At 45.6% G+C, this 25,368-nt stretch overlaps 1 protein-coding gene across 1 annotated transcript in view; it reads right to left on the bottom strand.

The window, feature by feature from the left end:
- Positions 1 to 1,548: 1,548 nt before the first annotated feature.
- LOC113967294 (ankyrin repeat and KH domain-containing protein 1-like) overlaps positions 1,549 to 25,368 on the bottom strand; it is a 100,855-nt gene continuing 77,035 nt past the window's right edge. The window contains exons 19-36 of the mRNA XM_027682801.1: positions 24,337 to 24,479; positions 23,309 to 23,522; positions 21,937 to 22,112; positions 21,211 to 21,373; positions 19,982 to 20,077; positions 19,600 to 19,716; positions 18,462 to 18,636; positions 17,659 to 18,112; positions 17,155 to 17,232; positions 15,571 to 15,717; positions 14,110 to 14,220; positions 12,480 to 12,629; positions 10,567 to 12,176; positions 5,638 to 5,817; positions 4,269 to 4,523; positions 3,259 to 3,434; positions 2,493 to 2,657; positions 1,549 to 2,047 (exon numbers count right to left, since the gene is read on the bottom strand). Coding sequence (XP_027538602.1) covers positions 1,988 to 2,047; positions 2,493 to 2,657; positions 3,259 to 3,434; positions 4,269 to 4,523; positions 5,638 to 5,817; positions 10,567 to 12,176; positions 12,480 to 12,629; positions 14,110 to 14,220; positions 15,571 to 15,717; positions 17,155 to 17,232; positions 17,659 to 18,112; positions 18,462 to 18,636; positions 19,600 to 19,716; positions 19,982 to 20,077; positions 21,211 to 21,373; positions 21,937 to 22,112; positions 23,309 to 23,522; positions 24,337 to 24,479 — 4,470 coding nt within the window. The 3' untranslated portion in view covers positions 1,549 to 1,987. The remainder of the gene's footprint in view (positions 2,048 to 2,492; positions 2,658 to 3,258; positions 3,435 to 4,268; positions 4,524 to 5,637; positions 5,818 to 10,566; positions 12,177 to 12,479; positions 12,630 to 14,109; positions 14,221 to 15,570; positions 15,718 to 17,154; positions 17,233 to 17,658; positions 18,113 to 18,461; positions 18,637 to 19,599; positions 19,717 to 19,981; positions 20,078 to 21,210; positions 21,374 to 21,936; positions 22,113 to 23,308; positions 23,523 to 24,336; positions 24,480 to 25,368) is intronic.

Below are 25,368 nucleotides of genomic sequence, written 5' to 3' on the forward strand. Positions count from 1 at the left end.
CCCGAGGGACCAGCGCTGCACCCACCAGCCCAGTGGCACTGCCACCAGCCCACTCCCCAGCCCCTGCCTGTGCCCCCCTGCACCACGGGGCAACGATGTCCTGAACTTCGAGCAGGATCTTCCTACAAAGCTTCGGGGTTCCCTTTTCCACTTCAGCTCTGGGCTGTCACCACCCCATGGGCCTGCCTGGATCTGGTGTCCAGAGCAGGTGCCTGTGTCCCCAAGGACAGAGCTGCACAGGGAGAGCCCAGCAAGGGAAAGAGCTGCCCACATGAGGCAGGGCATTCCAGGGACAGCCCCAGCCCCATGCTGGGTCTTGCCCTGCAGTGCAATGGAGGAGATTGTGTTACCCTGGAGCTGTAGCCCTCTGGGCTGGGGAGACAGGGGCTCCCCAGGATGAGGCAGGAGGGCATGGCAGTGCTTTGCTGCAGCCAGGAAGCCCACAAAAGTCAGCACCCCACCCCTCTCCTGCACCTCACCCTGAGAGCACACACCTACTGCACCACACCACCACTGGTTTTTGATACAACTGCTGTTAAGACACGTGGCAGGGGGTTGGACTGGGTGATCTTAAAGGTCCCTTTGAACCCAAACCCTTCTCTGACTGATTCTATGTGTTTCTCCTTTGGTGTCTGCACTGTCAGTGGGGCAGCAGCAGTTCCAATTTATTTTGCATTCTTCCTCAAATAACAGGAAACATATCTGAATATACCATCCAGTAGTGCTTCCGAGGTTGATCTGCCTGCGGTACTCAGACACTGCTTGTGCACTGTGGTTTTTAAGTACTTCCTCATGCTTTTCCTGGGGAAATTCTGCTGCTGCATGTAAGGATTTGTCTGGATAAGGTGGTGGAAGGTGAAGTCTCCACCTGGTCTGAGACCACTGAGGGTGGACCTTTAGATTGGACACTATGTGCACTGTAGTTCTCTGCTTAAGGAATGGACTCAACATTCCGTGTGGTTACTGCATTGCCTTGGAGCAAAAGCAGAAATAAGCACAGTCTAAGTGCAGAAAGTGGGGAACTGGGTCAGGAATTAATGTTCATCTTAAGCAGAGTGCAAAAATCCTCCTCTTCTTCACAGAAAAGACTCGAGGAGCTCTTACCAGATTTAAAGTGTTACAAGAAGCTTATAATTGAATCTATTAGGTTTTCCTCCAGTGGGAAGCACTTAGTTCCCAAGATCTGCTTCTGGGCAGCTGGTGAAGGAATGCTGCATTTACCTACCACTGCTGTCAGCCCTTGCAGCCCTGAGCAAAACCTCATCTCTCGGGTGACCCACCTGCAAAAGGAGCGCTCGAAGCAACAGAACTAATCCAGAAGGACAAAAAGGTAACACAGAAGCAGGTTCACACCAATAACAGGCTCACAACTGGCAGGGGGAAGGGCTCTGCAGACATCAATCACAGACACCTGCGGCTCCAAACCCTCCCAAATCCTGACTGCAGCCACGTGCTTGGAATGTGGCCCTGGGATGTGTCACCAGGCACGGGAGCAGCTACCGAGGACAGCAACATCGAGCCCTTTCCAAAATTCTCACACACAACCTATGAATGCTGTTTGCCTTTTATTGAGTATTCGGGTAAATATTTCACATTAATACAGGCTACATAAAGTAGAGCCACTATACGACATGAAATTTACTCAGCTTTTCCTTTTAAGTCTGTAAACAATTAGACAGGTATTTACCACCCTAAAAGGTTGAACTCATGTCATCAGCTAGTTCTCTGCTGCGTACAAGGAGCATTCAGTAGTGTTTAGCCAAAAGCACTAGTTTTGTCTGATTTTTTAAGTTTAAAGTGGCTAAACTAATTGGAGAACAGAATCAGTTTATATAGGTAAAGTCAATTTGTTGTTATACAACGGGCAATCAAGTTTCCATTGTTACAGCCCACAGAAAATCACTTAGGCACATGAAAAAAAAACCCAGGGTTCTTCAAGGTCATAAAGATTCCCAAACCAGGCTAAAAAAGGACAGACCCCCTTAAATCAGTTGACGTACTTGAGATGCATGTTTCCAATGTGAGGTGCCCAGGTGCCAGGCCAAATCTACAGTAAGAAATAAAAAGACAAATCTATTATGAAAACAAATAAAAGTTCCTTTAACAGTGTTTAACCACTGAGGGCGAGCGTAAGGCTTCCCCCAAAATACAACCAGACTGTCCAAAGGCGGGAGCTCTCCAGCTCCAGCCAAGGTCTGACTGACAACCTGCAAGGTGCTGAGCACAGATATAAACCCTCTCACGTGTTACAGTCCATTACCTGGCTGAGCAGTCCTGAAATGTTTTACCTGGAAGGTTTGGTACTGACAGCTCCATAGATATTTTATGAACACACACACACACACACAGAGTAGGGAAAAGTCATGCAAACAATCTCGATTCTAGTTTCAAAGAACTGAAAGAAATCAAACATGTCACCAATCCAAAAATGGATATCACACCACCGTACAAAGCCCCGGGTAAGCACAGGTGGGAAAAGGCAGCCACACTACCTGCTGAGCATCAGTACATTCTGTTGAGTTCTGGACAACTTTGATCATGGGATTCCAGGCGGGATCTGGAGTATGGAGCCCGTTAAAGAGGGGCCCTCCTGGGCCATCTGCCAGCTGGGGGTGCGAGGGGATCAGGGTGCCGCCGTACATGGAGATGGGCAGGCCCTGAGGGGACAAGAGAGCACTCGGTGAAGGGTGGCTGTAGGACCACGTCTGCCCAGGTGACAGAGGCAGGTCACATCCATACAGAACGTTCCCCTAATGGCAGGAATCTCAGCACTGTGAGGGAACACGGGGGCACAGTATGGGACAATTATGTTGTTCTGCCATGCAGAAGATCCCAAGAGCACATGCTACAGCTCCTCCTGAAACGTGCCGTGAGTCCTCTCCTCCTGCCACTTCCTAAGGAAGGTGTGTGGTACTGTGGGCATGACTTGTGCTGAAAGCATTAAGCAAACCTCCAATCAGCTTCAAGAGCTGAGCAAGCTTTTTGAAACCTTCCTGAGCCTCTGAGAGAGGAAACACTGGAGAGCAAGGGAGGCCTTCAGGTATTCGCTAGAGAACATCAGCAATCTACAACCTCTGGTTTTGTTCAGATGTGCCTCCAGGCTTGGGCAGTTCAGGGATGAAAGGAGGTTCAGGACTGGGGTGGTGAGCAATGGCAGCAGAGGCACACACACATGAAGTGTGAACAGGCAGAACAGGAGATATAACAAAGTCAGTCCTTGGTCATTTCACAGACTAAATTCAACCCTTTGTAACTTACTTTAGAAAAATCCACAAAACTATTTGGCATAGGTTGGTGGAAAATATTCGAGGGAGCCACTATTCCAGAATCATCTCTCTCCATGGGCTGATGCTGAGAAAACGTGCCTGGGTCTGACAGCTGCTGATGCATTGGATGACTTCCCATGACAGGCTGAGACCAACCTGACAGGCCTTCTGGAAAGGAGATTGAAAATGGAGATTGAAAATTCCCTGCAGATACTCTGGAGTAGAATTCAGGAGCTGCACACACCTACATCCACCCAAAGGCTCCCTGAAAACACACAGCCAGAGGTATTTGAGGGTTCTGCTCTGGCCAGGGCAGACCTGCCACAGCAGAAGGTACCTGCAGGTTTAGGCTGATAATCCATTACAGACAGTGGAAACAAACCTGTCTGACCTGCATCCCTCTCCCAGGGATGCTGCAGCAGACCCTGTGTAAGGCCGGCTACACATCCTCCTCCCCTCCAGTCTCCCACGTACGTAGGAACATAGAAAAAAGCCACACTTGTTACAGGGGCAAAACCAGGGAAAGGGCAGCCTGGTGAGGCCAGGTAAGTTTGGCCATCCTCATCCTCCAGACAAGGGTGGAGAGGATGGGGACTACCAGGAACTGGGAGTTCCAGGAGTCCACAGGAGAACAATGAAGATCCAACGGAGCTCCCAGCACAGTCTGTGAGCACACACCAGCTTTCCTTGTAAAAACACAGCAGTGATGAGACACAGGTTAACCAAAGTGCGGAGGGTTTGCTGGAACACACAACAAATGCAGGACTCAAATGTTTGTCTTTAGAGTTGTCAACGGAAACGCTCTAGACCTCAAATGCTGCACCTCCTCCTTTCCACAAAAACTTCACTTCCCAGCACTGACACCAGCTCTCCCTTTGGGATGCGCTGCACGGAAGCCGAGTACCGACTGCAGAACGTTATTCCTCCTCAACTTTCCTCTTCCAGTCCCTCTGAGAGGCCCTGGAAGTTTCTTTGGGCTGCCCCGGGCTGTGCAACACTCACCAGACACGCTGTTCACTCCGAAGGACCAGATGCCACTGTGGCCCACGGGAGCTGTGAAGTTGGTTCCCAAGGGCGTCGGAGTGACGGAGCCTCCCTGCCGGATCCTGGCGAGTCGCTCTGTCCCGATGGGAGGGGGGACCTTTCGATCTTGATTGGCGTTACCCGTTTTTGGCTGGCCCAGGTTAGAAGGTGCAGAAGCAGCTGAGAGGGGAGAAGATGATCCTGAGGAAACTGATGGAATAGGAGATTCACCTGCTGAAAAGAGTATTTCTTGTGCTTAATTACACACAAAGCACACACGGTATTAAGCATAAATGCCACCTGCTCTATCCCCCCCAGTATTATCTCAAAGCAAATTATAAAATGTTTTAAAGGCTTTTTTTTTTTTTTTGGCAAGCATTCTTCAAGTCTTGCACAGAAATTCTGTCTACAAGTTATTTTAACTCTCAAAATCAACATTATAACACAAATGCTTTCAGCCATCAGAATCGTGATATTCTCATGACATAGCAGTGTATCTAAATTAATTACAAGAAAGAATAAGAAACATGGAAGAGTTTCAGGAAGAGGTGAAAACATCAGCCAAAACACCATAAATATCTAAACAGCCTGGTTTTGGTATCCACAACTTCCAGCGGAAGAGAAATCAGACAGCTTCCCACAGGTGTGACCTAAGAGCTTAAGTCCCGCCAACTTCAGAAGTGTCACTGACTCTCCTGGGGAAGTCCAACTTCCTTTGAGCACTCCTTTAAACATTTTGGTTCTTAAACTCAAGAGTGGCACTGAAGTTGCATGCAGTGACATGAAAAACCTCTTCAGCTTAGATTCTGAATTAAAGACCCATATTTTCTGTAAAGCTACTTCCATGTTCTTCCCTTTAGGAGGAAACCCCCCACTGTTACCTCGGATGATGCTCAAATATTTTGGAACATTTTAAGTATAATTCCAGATCCCAATTAAAAAAAGAAAAAAGAAAAAAAGAAAAAAAGGCAAGTATAACTTCAAACCATGGCAAACATGACATTTTCACCTAATATTTCACTCAAACTACTTAGAGGGGAATTTTTAGCTTGGTATAATCACCTCCACTCCCCCACAGCTTCGTGCCCTCTCCTCTCAGAGCCTACAATGACTTGGTTTTTTTGCCCAAATATACCTTTAGTAATGCTACCAGAACTAATGGCATGGGAAAAAAAAAACCAACCATAAAATAGCACAGCTTGGGATTTGCACGCCATCCTCAGAGCTGCTAAAAGCAATTGGAAAGCATTTTGTGCATCACTGGGTAACTTCCCCTCCAGTTAGAAATCTACTAAAGACAATAGCTATGAATTTATAGTTAACTAAGACAGACCCATGAAGTTCCTACATGAATTTGTTGCGCTTGTCCAAGGATGTGGTGAAAAATGCTGTCTGTTAAAGCTGGGAGTCCCAACAGGCGCTGGCCCTTGAAGGTAAACCCGTGCTCCTTGTATGTTTGCTGAAAAGCCTGTCAAAGGACCTGAAGAAGAAGTTGTAGAGCTGTTGGATGGATCTAGAGAGGGTAAGCCTGAAATAAACATAAATTTGATTAAATATCTCTCTTTGGGAACCTGCTTCAAAGCACCAGAGAAAGCTAGTGCTCCAAATATAATTAAAGCATCTCATCACCTTTGGGGGCATCTGCACATGGTAAGGTCATTTTACAAGTGCACGACTCTCCCTCAGAAACCGCAGAGGCATTTCTGGTTTGGCCTCAAGTTTTTGCAAAAGCAGCCATCCCTCTGGTTACTGAAAGGAATGATCTTAGCAGGGAGGGCAGAGCAGGAGAGCTGGCAGTGGCCAGGATCTTTGCTTACAGAAAAGCCACACAAATTCAACGGGGATACAGGGCTCTGTGAAAGTCCCAGGGGAATCCAGCAGCTGGGAAGGAGTTCTCTGCAGGATGGACTTTGCCATCCCAAAGATACCTTCACGTAGAGATCAGGCAGAGCACGCTGTGGCCAGAGAGACAGGGCTGACATGGCACAGCAGCACAGGGGAGGGGGCTGCTCTTCCTCCAGGGATGTGTGAGGGGAAGAGAGAGATGGAGAAAGAGTTCAAAGTCCCACAAAAATTATTAACAAGGGGGAATCACATTTTTTTTAATAAGCCAAAGCTTTTAAGTACTTGTCCAAAACGCTGTAAAAGCTCTTATCACATGTTATTACCTGAAAGCAGAAACGGGCATTGCGATATGTTCACCTGAGTTTTGGGTTTAGTTTCAAGGGCCTATTAAACAAGATTAGTTTCAAAACCATTTAAACATTTCAAAAAGACCACAACCAGGACCAGCCTACATTGCTGCAGAGCGAGGTTGAAGGCTGTACCTACTCACACCCCAGCACGAACAGCAGTTGGTGCCAGGCAGTACCTCAGGTCACAGACTAGAGGGGCACCTTTCAGCACCTGGATAGCTCCTGAAAGCCAGGTCTTTTCCCCCCCAGTATTATCAACCAAGTCAACCTTATTGCTTCCAGAAGTGCCAGATCCAATCTGCTCACATGGACAGAAATGACCTGCTGGATTTGAAGGAGGTACTTTTCTCACTAGCCTAAAGGTTAAAAAGAGAAGTCTCCCTTACAGCCAAGGAGAAATACAACCCCCCACTGCTGGAACACGGGGTGCTCAGCTGAGGGACCCCAGCGTGGGAGGACAGTCTTCTCAGGTTTGTCACAGCACAAAGTGCAGGACCCCGTGGCTCCAAGGAGGACGTCAATGCCTGTGACTGCACTGGGGTTGATCTGAGTTTGTCTGGAGTTACAGACTGGTGCCAGCACCTGCAGCCCAGGGTCCTCCCTGGGCATCTCCTATGGAGCCATGGACAGGACACTCTGGCCAACCCTCCACCCACAAATGTGGCAGCCAAAAAGGCCCCTGTGCTGACCAATTCCACCACAAATCAAAACAGGAGCTGCCCCCTGGCTGACAAGCCACCAAAGATCCCGAGTCTGCCCCAGACAGAAGGGTAACAGAGGTGCTGCTGCCCACGGGCACTTCTGGGTTCCTAAACAGAGAACAAGGCAGGGATTATGACAAAAACAGCTCTTCTGCAGGAGAGGGATGCCCAGCTGTGTCTTTGGATGGCTCAGGAGGATGATGGGTACACAGCTTTTGGGCACACAGCTTGTGAAGTGCAACAACTGGACAGGTAAGACCACTTCAACACTGCTGGGTATGTTCCATGTGCTGAAGGGAGTGTGACAGCCAGAGATCCACAAGTCCAGAGTTTTCAGGTCATAAAGAACACTTTTTATCGTTATCTTGTCCTTCCTAAAAGTGGATGAAAAACTTGGCTTGATATTAAAAATAGCTATTCTGAACAATGACTTACCAAATTCTGATTGCAGTAACGAGCTTCCTATTCATGTACTTACCAAAAAAAATTAAGTTTTGTAACACTAAAATCTTCTGCAGTTACTTGGGCCATGAACCCAAACTCCTCATCGTGCTCTGGAAGCATAACTGAGCTTTTGAGAGGAGTGTATCGATCTCACACAAACTCTGCTCAAAATTCAGTTTATCAAAGCCACCAGGCACTTCTGCAGATGCTGCTTATTGAAAGGGCTACCTCCAGCTTTAGAGGAACAACCACAATACTTGGTCACTCCATGTGAAACAGAGTCCATTTCACACAATTCCACACTCAGGTGATGCTTCCTAAGTTGGCATATTTCAAGTTCCAAGACTTCTTTTAATAAGCAAGGTCTCAAACCCCTTCTTAAAATGCAGAGGAAAGAAGTAACAAGTAGATTTCTTTCGGTCTTCTCCACAGCCTCCCCAAATGGTTGGGCTAAGCCTGCCCTCAATCTGCAAGCTGCCAGGACAAGAGACCTAAAATGTGGGACAAATAGGCTATTTCCAGAGCAGATCCACAGCCAGTAAGATCTGCAGGGGGATCTGTGCCTGGTGAAGCAGAGAAAACTCAAGCTGCAGCTGAGCTTACCCACAACAGGAAAAGCAGAGTACCCAAACTCCACCCTGAGGTGAGAACTTGTTAAGAAAAGGCTGCTTTAGTGCACAAATGATACTAAATCTCCACCATATCAGTTTAGAGGTGGTCACCAGGAATGTTATTTGTGGAAAAATTTCCAGGGCTCAACTGTGCAAGACAGGCACAAAAGACACACCCCTGCTCCCTGAGGTGTGGAGTCACATCCAAGATCAGAGGATGGGTGTCCACCTGCTCCAAAGCCGTTACCATCCCCTCTCACCACACGGAATTGCCAGGCCAGGCCCAGGCTGCTCCTTGTCCATGGTGCTGCTGCTGGCCAAAGGATGAGCCAGCAGTGACTGGTCCTTCTGCCCCTTCCCAAAATCTCATGAACCCCGTCACTGAGCCCTGTGGAAACAGCCACGGGAGTTCCCAGTTCAACCCACCTTAGAGGCTGAGCTGGGGACAAGCCAGTGAATGAGATGGATGGACAGACCACACTTGGACTCTGAGGGAAGGTGATGGAGAGGTCCTCAGCCTACTGTGCCCATTCCTTTCCTCACTATCACACCTTCCAAACATCCCCTTCTCCCCAGGCTCCCCTAAACCTGTGTGACAGACAATTTAGATTCTGAAACAAAGGTGGTCAAAAGCAGTGGAAAGTAAAACAACATTAAATGAATCAACTAAGGACCTGACTAACCAGTCACTCCTGCCAAGCACAATTTCAGCAGCACACCTTCCTATTTGCAGTCTTTCTTCACTTTGCAATATCCTAATAAAATCCCAGCTCAGAAAAAACGTGTTCTGTCCAAATATTTCTGAGCTTCAGTTGAGAACTTCTCACTTAATCTCCCCAAAGTCCACTGCATGAGCTCTCCTTGGTTAACTACCTAAACTTCCTAATGCAGGGGGCAGAAACAGATTTACACTGCCTTTTAAATACTTACAGTCATTTAAGGATATATAAAGGACACCCACAGCAAACAGATGACCTTTGCATAAGGAAACAGCAAAATGTTTTGCTGCTGTGGGAAGTCCCAGTCAGTGTTTGCACACACAGGGTGCCACGGTCAGAGAAATGAGCAGATCCCACTTGCCATAGGCTTCCTGCCCCAGGGGTTATGTCAGCAACAGCCAACTCCCAGTTTAGAGGAAAAGCTGAGCCACTGTCAAGTGTTTCTGGAGCCTGCTGAGGGTCTGGCAGCTCTTTATTAACACTCTCTGATGAACAAGGTCCAGTTACTTTACCTTCCACATCTGGTTCTGCTTACTAGGCTGAGACTGGATGGGGCTCAGAGCTCTAGTGTGCCCTGGCTTTGCAGAGCTATACAGCCCAAATCAAACTATTAAGAAAACTACAGTCATAGCAAACACCCCAGTTTTGTGGTTAAAGCCACTCAGAGAGAAGCTTTCTGGTTTGCAGAAGTCCTGCATGTTTGTAAATCAACTGAGAGGAGCGGAAATGCTGAAAATCTTCTTTCCTCACCATCACATCTTCCAAATGCTCCCGTCTGCTTTAGTCTGAAAGTCAAACTACTTGACTTGTCCCAACCCAGCATTCAAGTTCTGTCCCAGTATCAGCCCAAATACCCAACACACTGTGTGGTTAAGGCTCTCCAGCTACCCCAGGGCACCCCACAACCATCATGGCAAGGGCAAAGGGTGGCAGAGAATAGATCTCTTGAGTGCCCCTTCCAGCCAAATGGGTGCAGCCAGTTGTCTGCAACATAGTTGGAACACTAAGATCCTTCAGCAAAGGGCAGGGAGCTCAATGGCAGTGCTCCTAACCCATCTCATACAAATCCAGATAAGCTTGGACTGTTACACTAAACTTCCTAATAAAACACCCCATGCAGTAGCATATCGATTTCCCAAAGCACAAAATAAGCTTACTGAAATCCCAGAGCAGTATCAGGAATCAAAAGGCACAGAGAGTTTCCCCTCAAACTGGTGTCTCACATAAAATATGGAACACGTGCGTACAGTCACTGCTGCAGCTGGAACCTCCACATGTCCTCAGGTTTGGTATCACCCCACACTGTGTTCCATTCCAACCCAAACCCTAAAATCAGTGCTATTCTACAAACTGGTGGGAGCATTACTGTGTCTTACAGAGGACAAGCAATGCAATGTCTGCAATCTTCCCGACACCTAACAACCTAGAAGAGCTGAAGAAGAAAAATCATCAACATTTTCAAAGAGCACTTGGAAAAAACAGGCCATCCTCATTACACAAGCATTCTCCAACTGTCATTTGCAGACTAGTTCTCCATCAGTTTGAGGTGATCAAAGTGCAATGGCTGGAGAAAGAATTTTGTCCAGTGCATGACCTTAATGACTTACCTACAGGACTAGTTGAAACCCGTTGGGAAGGTGGCCTGAAACCAGGAGCCTTGGAGTTGTCAGGATGGACGTTTTCCACGTGTCCTAGCACAGAGTTATTCAGAAAGGTAGACTGAACAGTGAAAGATGGGTCAGCTGCTGCTCGGGTAGAGAGTGGACAGTCTCCCCATGCTTGGTTAGCTGGCACCTGGTTGCTATCAAAAAGACTACTAAAGTGATTGAAGAGCGTTGCTGGCCCAAAGGCAGGAGGCAATGATTTGTTTGCTGGGTTAATGTGCATCTGAGAACCGTTCATAACGTTCATGGCTGATGAAAGCTGCACTGCAGCAGGTGGACCTTGAGAAGGTGTTAAAGGAACTTGATTTGTAACAAAAATAGACTGAGGATCTTGATGGAGGTTTGCATTTGGTACCACTGAATAGAAAGAACCTCTGGACTGCATCCTGTGAGTAACTCGAGGTGCTGGTACAGCTACTTGAGGTAAGTTACTGTTGTCCTGATTATCTGCAACGACTGACCTGGGCGACGCTAAGCTTAAAGGAGCAGTTTCTGAGCTGGATGAGAAAGGCATCGACATGGAAGGGCTGATCTCCGACATGCTGGTTGGCAGTATCTCCTCCTGGGCGTTGCTGAGCGGGGCAGGGCTGCTCGAGGGGTGAGTCTCGGTGCCCCCTGAGCTGCTGCTGGCTGACATACTGCAGCTGCTCGCGACCGAAGCTGGTGCGTTTGCGGGCGGCTGCTCCGGGGTCGGCACCTTCTCCTTGGGCGCTGAGACAGCCGAGAACGAGTCCGCTTTGAGCGCGGAATGCTGCGCCGGCGGAGCGCTGGATGGCAGGAACGCCGTGGGCACCTGCCCGTTGTTTGGGGAAGCAGAGGGAGCTGAGGGCAGAGTGCTACAGGTGCTCGTCACAGTTGAGATGGCTGTGGCTGCAGCGCTCGTCTTGGGAACGCAGGCGAAGAGCTGCTTCCTGACCGAGGAGGGAGTCCGGTTACTGGTCACGCACAGCGGCTGGGTGGAAGCAGCTACAGACGAGGCGGTAACGGGACAACTGGACGTAGCTAATCCGGGAGACTCCGTCTGCAAAACGTTTCCATTCTGGCTACCTACACGACTCGAACTATTATGCTTTGGAGAGCTGTTTGTGCTGCCAGGGTTAACTGGTCTCACCGGGAATGGTCCCCAAGTGTTCGGTGAAGGTGAAAAGGTTCCTCCAAATTGGGCCATAGGTAAGCGAGGGTGCCGGATCTGTTGCATAGTTTGGGCAGCCAGCAAGGCAAAATGAGGGTGAGAGTAAGCGAGAGGAAGAGACACCGGAAAAGACGAGCGCACGTTCGCGGGGACATTCTTGTTCAGTTTGTTAGTAGGCTGGAAAGTCGACAGTGTCGATGACTGCGACGTGACGAGGGGCGGTGCTCCGAGAGGAAAGGAGTTCTTGTTGGAAGCAGTCGCAGTGCTGACTCCAGATGAAAAGTTTGCATGGATTGATTTGGCGCTCGAAGCAGGCGTTCTTATATGGGTTTTAGGAATCAAGTCTTCCAGTTCCTTGGCAGGATCTTGAATAAGGGCATTGATGAGTTGCACTGCGTATCGCGTGGACTCTGTACCACCCCTAGATTAAATACAAACAGGTTTATCTTTTGCAAAAGGAAACTCCACTTTGCACAACATTCCACAGCCTCAGTTTCATACTGATCCATAAGTCTACTGTACGTTCACTCAGGTAAGTTATTTCTTGACTTCTGTGTATCTTAAGGATTATCTCTGAAGTCAATTGTCAGCATATCTTGGCAGCAGGAATGTCTGCTCTATTCAGTACCAAGAAGCTAAATAGGTCCTGCCTTAAAAAGCAAACAAGTTTCTCAAGAAATGACACCGTGGACTGACTCAAGACTTTCATTTCAAGATACTGTACCTTATAGTGATCATCCTCTCTCCATTCTTATCTTTTTGTTTATCAACATCAATGTGGGCGCCAGTGACATCTTGAATTGCCGTGATGTTGCACCCACCTCTTCCCATTATTCTAGATACGACAGAAGCTGGGACTGATAATTTCTTTGACCTATATCACAAAGATCAGAAATCTGTGAAATGCATTGTCTGACAGTGTCTGAAGCAATATTCTTAAGTTTCAGGGCAGTAAGTGGTTTTCTGCTGATACTTTCTTCACCCTTTGGAGCCTTCTCAAACTCCCCTGCTCAAATTATTCATCCTCAGTACCTGACAAGGGCTCTCCAGAAGCATTTATTCCAGCACTACTGTAACACAGATATATGTGCCTCACACTGCTTCAGAAACACTTCTGGCTTTTATCTTATCTTGTGTACCTCTCCTAAGTGAGACAAACCCTCAGCTTATCAACCTAAACTTACATAAACAGCGCTGCTTCAAATGTAAAAGCCTGTGGCTTAGCTATTATAGCAAGGAGAAGGTGGCTTTTCCAGTGATCAGCTCTGTAATATCGGCTGCATCCATAACCTTGGAGTATTCATCTCTTTCAGATCTCAAGATCTGGAAGCGCTGAGTCACCAACAAACAACGGCGGGTGGCAGATGGTGAAGGTGTGTAGGCCTGGGATTTAGGGAGCTGCTGGAAGCCCCTGTGATGGCAGCCAAGACTTGCAGAAACAGGCTCACTGTCAGGCCACAACACTGTCACCACAGTCAGTCAGGTTAGAGTTTTCCTGATTCATGTGGTATTGGTGGGTCAGTGCACACACACAGTATTGGGAAGTCTTGGAACACGAGCTCTGCTTGCATCCAGACCCCAGCTGTGGTCTCTGGGCCACCACTGTCCCCAGATTTTATGGTGTGGACTTTTGGCACCCACACACTGCCTTCAGGCTTGCTAGTGATGTGCCTGGCTCAACACTGAACAAGTAGAGGGGATTCAAAGGGGGTTCAGAAACCACTGATCACAGTGCAGGTGGCTCTGAACATGGGAGAGATCCAGATCCCTACCACCCCCTGGAAAGGCTGTCAGCTCCATGGAGCTATTTCAGTCCTGGAAACTATTCCAGTTCTTGATCCTCAGGAAATTGTTTCTCACTTAACAGGACTTAAAAGAAACACCTTTTATTCTAAATATCTAAATAAATGGAAATGTTCTAAAGCGTCACCTCATGTTGCCAAGGTGGTTTCCTTTCCCCCTCTCCTGCCAAGACAGCACACCACAACCTTTGCCATCTCCAGAACTTCAGAGTATGCATCCAGTTCTATCCCACAGCTGCTTCCTGCTTTGGGTTTTCTTCCCCCTCTCCAACCCCAAGGCTCCTCTCTCAAGCCAGATATCCCAGTCACTCCCTATCAAACCAGAGCTTCCATCATCACCTAACTTTCAAGAACACCCACACTGCTCACAGGGCTCATGACTGTACCTTGGTCTGCTTCCACCTCAGCCCACTGGGAACCCCAGGGAGACATTTCTCCTCCAAGAAAGCCCACCCCAGTGTCCAGTCCCCTCCCACCTATCACCCACAGTCCTTTCCCTCCCTCCCTGCCAAGGCTGATGGTGTTGACCTGGAGAAGTGTCCCAAGCAGTACCTTTTTGCTCCGGAACAGCAGCGCCCTCCTCTCTGCAGCTGGAATTGCTCAATCGGTGTTGGCTGCAGAGTGTTGCTGGGGGGAGGGTCTTTCAAAACTCTGCCCACTTGCCTGTCAGGGGCAGAAGGGATGTTTGCATCCGTTACTTTGATAGACATCCTTTCTAGCTGGGGGATCACTCGCAGGGAAAGGGAAGGAGAAGGATTCTTGTTGAGACCAGGAGAGGCTTTGGGAGAGGAAGCCATGCAGCTCCCGGGCACTGCGACCGCGCGTCTGTGGTCACCAGCAAAGCTCTTTGGCAGGACACACTTCCATCAGCCAGGGCACAGCAAACACCAGTGCAGAACTGTATGGAATGTTCCTCATGGCACAGGGAAGGAGGACAGGGTGGGTTCTGGATGCCATCTCTAGAACCCTGCCATGGCCAGAAGAGCAGACAACACCCACGTGAGCAGTGGAGCTGAGCTGGTGAGACTCGAGAGCCCCAGGAGAGCTGGAGCAGCCCCAGGTCAGAGGTGGATCAGCTGCTGTCTGGAGGGTTCCTGCCTAAGAGGGGGACAGGCTGCTACCACACACCCAGCAAGGCCATGGCACTGGAGAGAGCCCCACTGGCAACCACATCAAAAGGCAGAGGCCGAATCAACCCTCCAAGGGTTCAAACATTCAAACACCTAAATTTTCATATTAAGCTGCCTTTTTAAACCTTTATTAGGAGCAGTCTGTGGCTTCCTCTGATCTGAATGCATTACATTCTCTGTACAATTATGTTCTTTGCACACAGCCTGAAATTCTCCAAAGTGAGCATATCTGGTCACTGCCACTGCAGAACACAAAAGCAGGAGGGCTTCACAAGAGCACCCAAACATACACCTGTGTGTTCGTGCTGTATTCCTTTTTGATAAAGAGAACAAAAAGAGGAAAGCCAGATGACCATTCCAGTTACAAGCAGTAGATATGATAAAGGTTACAAGAAAGATACTGGGGTGCTAATGGCCATACAATAAACCCCAGTACATTTTCAAAGGAAAAGTTTGCTTCACAGAAAACCTTTAAATCTCACTGTACCTCCAACCACTCACTTTTAGGTGAATAAATTTTCCATGAACAAGTGATCAAGGTCACTGCTCAAAGCACAGTGAATTCTGGCCTTGAAGAGATCATCCATCTCTCCTCTACTCACATCCATCCTGCCCTTAGTTCACGTGCAATCATCTGCTGTAGGGAAGAAAACCCTCGTACCAAATAAAATGTTCATGTCATGCTGACGTTAAGTTAGTGAGGAGTTACTACAAATTAGGCCTGCAATTGGTTTTCACAGCACTGCAAGAGTAAGGGGGGGGTAGATTTTTTTGTAAGTTAATTCTGGAATTATATAACCTTGCTGGACATTCTCTATTTGAGAATGATTTACAAGCTAAAAAGTTCACTGACAGTTTTTAAACACAGAATTAAAGTCTTTACCTTCTAACCACTTCTTTCCAGCCTTCTTCTCTTTTCTGGCCTCTTTTTGGACTGGTCAGATTCAGCTTTACATTTGGAGAGGTCAGAGGCAGGGAAACAGACTTATAAGTAGTCGACAAGGAATTCGAATGACCTTCACCATCAAGTCTGGGAACAGAAATGTGCTGATTACAAATCACAGAATAAAATGACAGCATAAGGTTTACATTTCTGCAGCTTGAAACTAGTAGCATGAACTGTTTTTGTTCTTATTTTCTACCTGGAATAACTGTTGGGTGACTTTGGGGAGGGATATTTTTTACCTTTTAGTCAAGACTATGCCCTTCCTCCAAAAAGCAGAGTGTTAAAGTAAATTAAATAATACCAGAAGCACTAAGAATAGTTTATAATAGGTGGTACACAGCCACTTAGGCACCTCCTGATTATGTGTCTATATTGTGTTCTGCCCTCTTGAAAAGCAATGTTTAGACAATAAACCTTTTAAGATGGCAGCATTTTCTCTCTTTACCTTAATAAGTTCTAGCTCTCTGATAATACACCTACCCAAGGCATTTGAAAGTTTTGTGGAGAACCTGTCCTCAGATAATGAAAACTGAGGCAAAGAGAACAAGAAAATGCATGTGATAGAAAAAAGTCCACTGGGGAATATCAATACCAGAGTAAACTTTAAAAGCTTTTCCCTGCTTTATCTGAAAATATCTAGTTATTTTTCCAGAAGAGCATTGCTATGAAGTCTAAGTTTCAGTTTCAATTACAGCAGCATTGTCATCAGCATGTCTGTGATTAAAGAGAAGAGCAATTCAGGAAGGGCAGAAATTTAGAAATGACTGTGAGACAAAGTCTGCCTAGTGCAAGAGCCAAAGAGCACCTGCAGAAGTCAATAACTACACTAGTCCCATTTACATGATGTTTGATTCCTCAGTGTACTTTAACAAGGGGTCAAAAGTGTGCATTTAGCTTGTCCTGCTGCAGTGAACTGCACAGGACCCTGCAACTCTTGTAGCAGACCTTGGATGAAAGGGCCAAGGCTGAAACAATTCATGTTTATAGGACAGAACACAGGCAAATTCCAATTTCTAACATTCCTAAGGGGAGCCCAAAACACACACCCCCAACCACAAGGGCTGATGAATCCACTACTTCTGCACCTAACTTTGAGGAGAGAAAAGGAGAAAGAAAAAAGAAAATCCCAACTCTCTTCCCACTCTCAGACAAACTCCTCAGTCAGTCTGACCACAGCCCTCTCTCTTTGCCCTTTTTGATGCCACAGTGTTTGTGTTTTTATTGAAGATGGGTTCTCAGTCAGCCCAGTATCCTGCAGATCATCCCCTGCACCTTCTCCCCTCCCTCAGTGCAGGAAATGGAAATTAAAAACACAGCTATGGAGGATCAGACTTGTACTAATTAGATGTAAATATAAACAAAGTCTACAGACCCAGAGGGGATCTACGGTTTCTGACTCAGACCAAGGAACTATTCAGAAAATGGTGTTGTAAAAATTATCAGAACATTCCCTGGGAACTGAATGATCTTCCCAACTGTTCACATGGCCCTGTAAATCCCCTGAGTTCTTATGGCTCTCACCTCTGGCTCGACAAGCTTAAATCAAACTGGCCATCCACCTGGCAGGTGAAATGCTCGGAGTCATCAACTTCTTCCTTCCTTCAAATAAAGAGATTGCAAGTCAAATGAGTTAATGATGAAACCATAAAACAGTCAACAGGTCACAAAACCACTTCTGTAAATGGATAAGTAAAGTTGGTACTTCCTTAAAGTCCCAGCTTATTAACTTTAAAATATATTCTAATAAAGCTGACACTGAAATACAGATGCTTAAAGAGCACAGAGAGCCATTGTGCTCAAATAGTATTTAAAATCAGACAGAAATGCCAAAAAGTTTTATCTTTACCATTTTAAAGAGGTTGTGTTCAATACTTGCCAGTATTACTTAAGAGCTACACGAATAAAGGAGGATTGAGGCTCTCCGGGCTTTGGGGATGTGCCCGTTGGTGGAGAGCTTAAGCTACTGGCATAGGTGGAAACCTTGTGAAACAAGAGGGAATTAAGGAATTAACAGGGCAGTCTCACCTGGTTGGTGTTTTGGAAGCTGAGGTGCTGGTCTTCTCTTCCTGAGAGGGGATGAGCAGTGAGGCATAGCGCCGCTCCGAGGAATTCGTGTCCATTGTGAAGTTCAGCTCTTGGCTTTTCCCTCCACTGCTGCTTTCACTATTGCAGTCTGTGCTATCCAAGTTATCTGAATCACTGTTCCCACTTGCACCACCGCCTCTTGGCTCTCCATTTATTTTATTTTTATCTGCTTTTTGCTGTGCTAGAGATATATGCTGATCTGGCAAAATTATCTGCATATTCTGAGGAGTCTCTTTTGTTTTATTTTTCTTATTTTTTCTATTTGTGCTGGGGGTAGTCACCACATTAGCTCTCTTCTTCCCAAAGGCATTTGTGAAGGTAGTTGAAGTTGCAGAAATTCCAATTGTAGTTGTAGTAGTTGCACTTGGAGGCTCTATAGGAACTTCTTGCTCCACTGAAAAAAACCAGTTGATGTACAATCAGAACCCATACAATATAGAAGTCAGTGCCCTGACTGAACACACACTGCAGCTCAAGTTATGCTCCTTGCTGAGTTGTCAGAATACCTGCACAACATTTAGGTGTAAATCCTCCAAGAGTGAAAGACTCTCATGAACAAATGAGGGGGAGTAAAACAGTGAACAAAGGAGTTTTGCCAGGAACTCAGACTGTGGAGGGAAGAAGCAGGGCAGCAGCCATGCAACACTGCCACAGTAAGAGACCAGCTTTCAAACATATTCCCCTGACAGTTAAAAAAAGGCACCCCCACAACTACATTGTTCATAGAAACACTTGTTCTTTACCTTCATCGTCGTTTTCTTCTTCATCGTCATCTTCTTGCAGTTCCAGAGTTTCCTTAGGCTTGTTTTCTTCATCTTCTTCTTGTTTTCTTTTTTGTTCCTCTTTCTTCTTCTTTCTCTTTTCCTTCCTTTTCTCCCTTTTGGCTGCAAGAGCTTGTTTTCTGCTCTCCTCTCTTGACTATGTAGGAGAAAAAGATGAATATTTAAACATTTTCACACAGACTAAATTATCCTTATAATTCAGATCTTCACTAGAAATCTGGGGGAAGGCAGAAAGGAGAGAGCATGATGAACTAGAATGTCACATACTGAATCATTACACAGAAACTGGGCAGACTTTATGGAACAACAGGACTAGTTGGTCCAAAAACTTTAAGGAATAACAACAAAATAACAACCAAAACAGAGGTATTACAAAAATATTTTACTGGAAAACCAGCAAAATCTCTCATCCTCTCAGTCCTTTCTCAAACAAATATTTAATAACCTCAGCAATATTTTTGCAGCGATGTTCACATCTTTGATTCAACAGTCAGTACTCAAAAGAGTATTTTACATAGAACTGCTCTAATTTTAACCACTTTTTTAATATATGGAGTCAGTCATTTATGTTGCACTGTAGTTATGCATAGCGACTGATGTGTGTTAATGCACTAATGTGGAACTTGTCAAAAACTGTAAGAACATCATAAAAGAGAGCCCACTAAAGAGTGTGTAAGTGCTTTACTTCAGAACACTGCACAGTATTCTCAGTGAGGGAGAAGGGGATTTTCCCCACTACCTGCTCAATTCTGAACAGAATTGCACTGAACAGAAGTCCATAAAATGCTTATGGATTATGATTTACATAAAAACACCACGAGACTGGAGACTTCCCTTACTCCTACATCCTCTGCTCTGAGATGATCCCAGAGAGCTTCTGTCTAAGGAAACTACTGTTAAGTCCAAGCTTTCCTAAAGAGGATAATGGAGTGGCTGAAGCAGAAGTCAGTTATAATTTACCACTCTCAGCATGTGCTTCACTTACATATTAGAGAAAGGAACACACAGCCACAGCACAAGAAGTAGCAAAGGAAACACAGCCTATGGGTTCACACACAGTTCAAACCACTCTGCTACACAACAGCAACGCTTTACTCACTTTTTCAAGGTCTAGCTCCTTCAGCAATATTGTTGCATTCTTATTGGCTTCTGCAGCCTGCTGGTCTTTAGCTTTCACAATCGTCTCCACACACTGGTGACACTTTTTCAGCAGGTCCTGGAATACAAACTTGTCTTACTAGACCCGTAAGAAACTACAAATTGAGGAGTGAGGCTTACTCTAAAACAAAAGATTGGCTCCCCTGTAGTCATAAACATACAAACTATTTCACAGAACAGGACTGTTAAATGCCGATTTATTTTTTAAGTTCTTTATAAAAAAGGAGACATGCAAACAGTTCAGTTTTTGAACACTTAAGAACTTCTCACGTATATTTTTGCTGAAAATTCAGGGCAGGGTCTCGTCCCCAGTTCCAACTCACCTTGTCTGTGATGGTCGCTATGTAGCGCATGCACTCAATGTCTGAAGGGAACTGGTTCACTTCTTTCACCAGGAACTGAACTACTTTCACGTGCCCCTAGAACAGCAAAGAAAATTCTAATCTCTTGTATACAATTGTCAACACTCACCATCAAAATACAGGTTTGATATCTCTTAGTCCAATGCAAAAGACTCGTAATAAGCAAGAAAAGTCTGGTGAGCTGCTCTTTGGGGAGAAGGGCAGTTCCTGTTCTCTTGGTGCTGACAGCACAGCTACTGTTGTGTTTCAAGGTGGCAAAGACAAGCTCTTGCACAAGTTATTTCTTATTTTAAAATACAAGGACCAAACCAGGCCCAAGGACAGAAGCAGATCTTCATATTTTTAGTAACAGCCAGGACAACACTCTTTAGACACCATCTGTCACCCAATCCACTCTTTTGCCACTCACATCATGGAACTAACTTAGACTGCTCAGTTACAAGGTAACTCTGATCAGGGAACTGAACCACCTGTGTGTTATCCTGGCAAACACATTCCTTTGCTACTGGGATACACTGTGCAACCACACAAAGGACCCAACTGCTGCTTCTGAAGTTATGTGAAGGAAGACAGCAGTGGCATGCTCAGCATGGCTGTTTGCCAAAAAAGCTGCACATTTATTTGCTTTTTTGTTAAAGGCAAAGCAGCTACAGTGAATAAATTCCTCTGATATAGCATCCTTGCATCCAACACCACAACTGATGAAACCATCACAAAGCAACGTTCTTCCTGCCAAGAAGAAAAGGCAGTAGGTGACAAATGAGCCAACTACACAAAGTGTCCCATCACAACAGATTAGGAACAGAACAGGAGAAGCACAAAGGAATTGCCACAGTTTATTCCAGACTGGTGCTGTGTTCATCTCAAAAGCAGGACTGAAACAAGCACTACAGTCCAGACAGGTAGAGGGAACTATGGAAACCTCAAACTGGCAAAAGTCTCAAACTTTTGGTGGAAGTTTTTGGACAGTGCACAACTGGGAATAATAAAGTGAATATGGTTTCTGGAACAGTTTTTTCCTCTCAAAAATTGGATCTGTGTGAAGTACAGCAATTATGATAATGTCAAGGCAGGTATTTTACCAAAGTATTCCTTTTGCTGAGTTATATTTGATTCTTCCCAAACCAAGCGTTCAGATTCAAGCCCAAGCGAGAAGCACTGTTTTGAAAACATAAATGTTGGTCTCCTACCTTGCGAAATGCTGACATAAGAGGGGTAATTTTCCTATTATCTGCAGCATCCACGTCTGCTCCTGCTTGGACAAGCAGCTGGACCACATCGTAGTGCCCCCCATTTGCTGCCAGCCACAGCGGGGTGTTTCCTTTCTTGTTCCGAACATCGATGTGCGCTCCTCTGAAAACACACCAGGGGGACAGAGTGAAACAGGGCATAAGTGAAGGTGGAAGACAGCAAGATCACAAAAGACCAGAGCAACAACTGGATATGGAACTTTAATAACTGAAATATACTGGTTAAATATGAGAAATTCTGTCCCTGAAATCTGCTGTTTCATTTCTGACACAGTGACACAGGGATCGTTTAAATCTCCCTGACAGAAATGCACACGCACTTCGTGTCACCTATTGCACCACAGGTATGCAACCAGCAACCTTTAAATTATCATCAGTGTGGTGACTATCCACAGGACAAAGCAGCCCCTTGAGATTTTAGCAGCGCACAGGGTTCTGCTTGAAAAGCTCAAGAGCTACTTCCAGGCTTTGCCCCCCAAGTGACAGTGAGGATGAGCAGAAGAGATGTGCCATTAATCATAAAGCCATAGATGGTTTGGGTTGGAAGGGACCTTAAAGATCATCTTGTTCCAACCCCCTTGTCATGGGCAGGGATGTCACCCCTGAGCTCAGGTTGCTCGGAGCCCTGTCCAACCCTTGAACCCTTAATTAGAAGACACGATTTACCGATTAATGAGGAGCTCGCAGAACTTGTAGTGACCCTTGTCTGCTGCAATGGTTAAAGCTGTGTCTCTTGAGGAAGGCACAGGTGGGGCATTCACATCTGCTCCTTTATCAAGGAGAACCCTTCCAACCTCTGCATAGCCTCCTGAAGCCGCTTCCATCAGAGGTGTGAGACCAGTCTGTGCAAAGAGAACAAGTTATTCTGTGAAATCTGTACAATATACTTTGGATAAAACATAAATGATTCCTACAAAGGGAAATAAGATTTTTTTATTTAGCTGCCTATATTTAGTTTAGGAGCCTAACTTCAAGCAGTCTCTGTCTCAAAAATACCCAAAAAACCCAACAAAAAAACCCCCAACAACAAAACAGAACACCCACACACAAACCAACCAAACAAAACCAACCCAAAAACCAGACACTCTTGGGCTTTGATTTACACAAACCCAAGCAAACTGTTGACTAAGAACCACCAGATACCTGTCTCAACAGCAAAAGCAAAGTTTATAACAGGATCTCTACAACAGAGGTTAGAACAGATTCAAATGAAGACACAAGTGTTTCTACAAAAATACTGAGAAACTGGCTTTCATAGCTTTTCTCTAGCCTCCCTTAGCACTGAGACTGATCTGGGCCCAACTCAGTTGCCAGGCCAGACTGTTAAATAAACTTACACCAGCTGCTAACATGCCCAACTGACCATTTGAGAGCTGGCTTTTATCCATATCCCCTTTTCTCCAGCCACAGTCATTCCAGAAGCAGGCGGGGTAGACAGACACAGCAATTATTTCAGCAGCCTTAGGAGTTACCAAAAATTCCTTTGTGCTGGGGAAATCAGTCTGGCTGTCTACACAAGCTTTAAGCTTGCTTTATGGCAGGAGACACAAAGCTGTCCCAGAGCACCAAAGGATGGGACCTGTGGAGCATTTCAGAGGCACAGAAGGTCACAGTACTGAAGCCACAGGTTCTACAGCAACGTAAAATCTTTACAAAAAGTCTGACTGTGCTACTTTTGTTGTAGACAAGAAGTCTGCTCTATATGAGAATCACAAGCAACACTATTCTCTTCCTGCCTAGACTTCACTTGTATGTAAAAATATCTGTTCTGTTAACGAGTATCACGTCAAGTTTAGACAAGAGTGAATCTATGTTTCATTATGAGCTCAAAAGGACCAGTCAGTTTTTCCCTAATGCAAAAAAACTCATCACTGATGCTTTTTTTTTTTTCTTTAAAGAAACCACACATTTCAGAACGTTTAAATGCTCTGATGTAATAACTCCTCTGAGCCGGAGAGGCTCAAAGTCACAGGAGCTTTGAAGAAACTTGATGGCTCAGAGGCAATAAGTCACAAGGAAAGGTGAGTGCCCCCCTTACCTTTGCCCTGTGCTCGACATTGGCCTTCCTGTCCAGGAGCAGACTGACCACCTCTGCCCGGCCCTGGAAGCAGGCCAGGGTGAGGGCTGTGTTCCGGTTGGTCTCGATTTGGGCATTAATATCTGAACCCATATCAAGCAGCAGCTTCACGGCAGGAACGTGGCCATTCATAGCAGCCAACATCAGAGGAGAAATTCCCAGCTTACTGCCAGTCCTAAGGAAAAGAAACACAACTGCAGTGCCCAGAGCTGGAGGAAAACTCCGAGAGCTTTCCAAATGTATCCAAGAGCAACGAAATGTCAGAAAAGAACATATAACCTATATAAATATAGACACTGACCTAAAATAGCAGTATTTTTAATTGGTTAGGAGAAACCACAAGAGGAACTATATGCAATGGGCAACTGCAATTTATAAACAAGGAAAATACATTTCAGCTTTCAGACATTCTGATGGCTGAAGCACACATAAGCCTTAAGCTACCTTTACTAAAAATCAAGGCTGTATCTGATTCATTCAGAGAAACACGTTTCTATCACAGCTGCAGTTTTAACTTTCTCTAGTTAAGAATTCTCTTGCTCTATCTAGTGATAGAATGTCTGTGAGCTTTCTTAAAATGAATGGAGAAGAGGCTTAAGAGACATAGCTGTGTAAATTTGCTCTTTTTCCTGAAAAAGGTATTTTCGAACAAACACACAGAGGTGTCCTGAGCACTTTGGCTGGTTCCTTTACCTGCTTCTGCTGGAAATCATTTGACTTCCAGATCCCAGAATAGTGGAAAAGGGAAAGAGAAAAAATAGGTTTGCAAACTATGTTACCTTAAAATTTAGGTATAAGTCAGACGAAGTTTGTGGTAGCTAAAGGCAATTTAAAAGCACTAAGATAACATGAGCATACAGAATAACATCAGTGTAAAAAGGCTGCAAGGAGGTCTGAAAGCACCTGAGATTCCGACCTCTGCCTCAGTAGAGAGCCAACATGGAGTGTCTGTGCCGTGCTGCAGCTCAGCTGGTGACATGGTACCTTACCTGGAATTAATTTCTGCCCCAGCATTGAGAAGAATCTTGATGATATTAACATAGCCCCCAGATGCAGCAAGGCTTAATGGCGTGTAATCTGACACATTCCTGTGTTCTTTATTTGCTCCCCGGGCCAACAGCAAATCAACAACCTGAAAAAACAGCACGTGTGTTAACAGACACATCGTGGCCTTTGCCGTTATCCAGGGAGTGAAAGGATGATATCACAAGTTCAAACTTTCCAGTGTTCTACCAGCTTCCCTTCTCAATAGACAAGATTCCACAGGAGTATCTCTACCCTCTTCTACTTGACTTTCCCCTATCTCTGTGCAGCCTCCCCAGCCCATGAGTACAGCAGCTGAGCACTTGTCTGCCAGAAAGATTGTTCCACCTACACAAGAATGCAAGGCTTTAAAGTGAAGCTCTTCCTCTGAATCTTCCAAGTTTGCAACCAAGGGATCTATCCCACTCCCATAACGTCTCACACTGTTTGAGCACCTCTTTCAGAAACTCACATAACTTTAATTCAAACGACACTTGAGCCAAGTTTGACCATCTGTATTACATGGGCTTTACAAAAAAACACGTGGTAAAAATCAGAGTGACTGATGTTAGTGGGACCAGCATGAGGAAGGACACCTCTATCAGAAGCTGCTTAAGAGAAACAAAACAGGGGGAAATAAAACATTTTGGGGGACATACTGCACTTCAGTGCACCTCATTTTACTACTAACATAGGCCAGGTGATTTCCAAATATGCCAGAAATAAGGCTGCCTCAGAAGTTGCTAAGCCAGAAATGTAAGAGGTAGATAGTGGCATAAGGCAAAAAAATAAAGAGGAAGAACAAAAGAATTGAGTTGTTCAATACATAACGTTCCCACAGGCCACACTGATCTCATCTTTTATTTGTGAAAAGTACTTTTACTGTTAAAAATCTGCAATTCAAAGGTAAAAGTGGAAACTTTCCAATTTTGGCCAATTATTTGGATCTTTAAATTAATCTAGCATGGAACCCTTGGCCATCTCCATGCCATCTTCTA

This window comes from Neopelma chrysocephalum, unplaced genomic scaffold (assembly GCF_003984885.1).
Source record: "Neopelma chrysocephalum unplaced genomic scaffold, ASM398488v2 Primary Assembly neopelma1_63, whole genome shotgun sequence".
Lineage (NCBI taxonomy): Eukaryota > Metazoa > Chordata > Aves > Passeriformes > Pipridae > Neopelma > Neopelma chrysocephalum.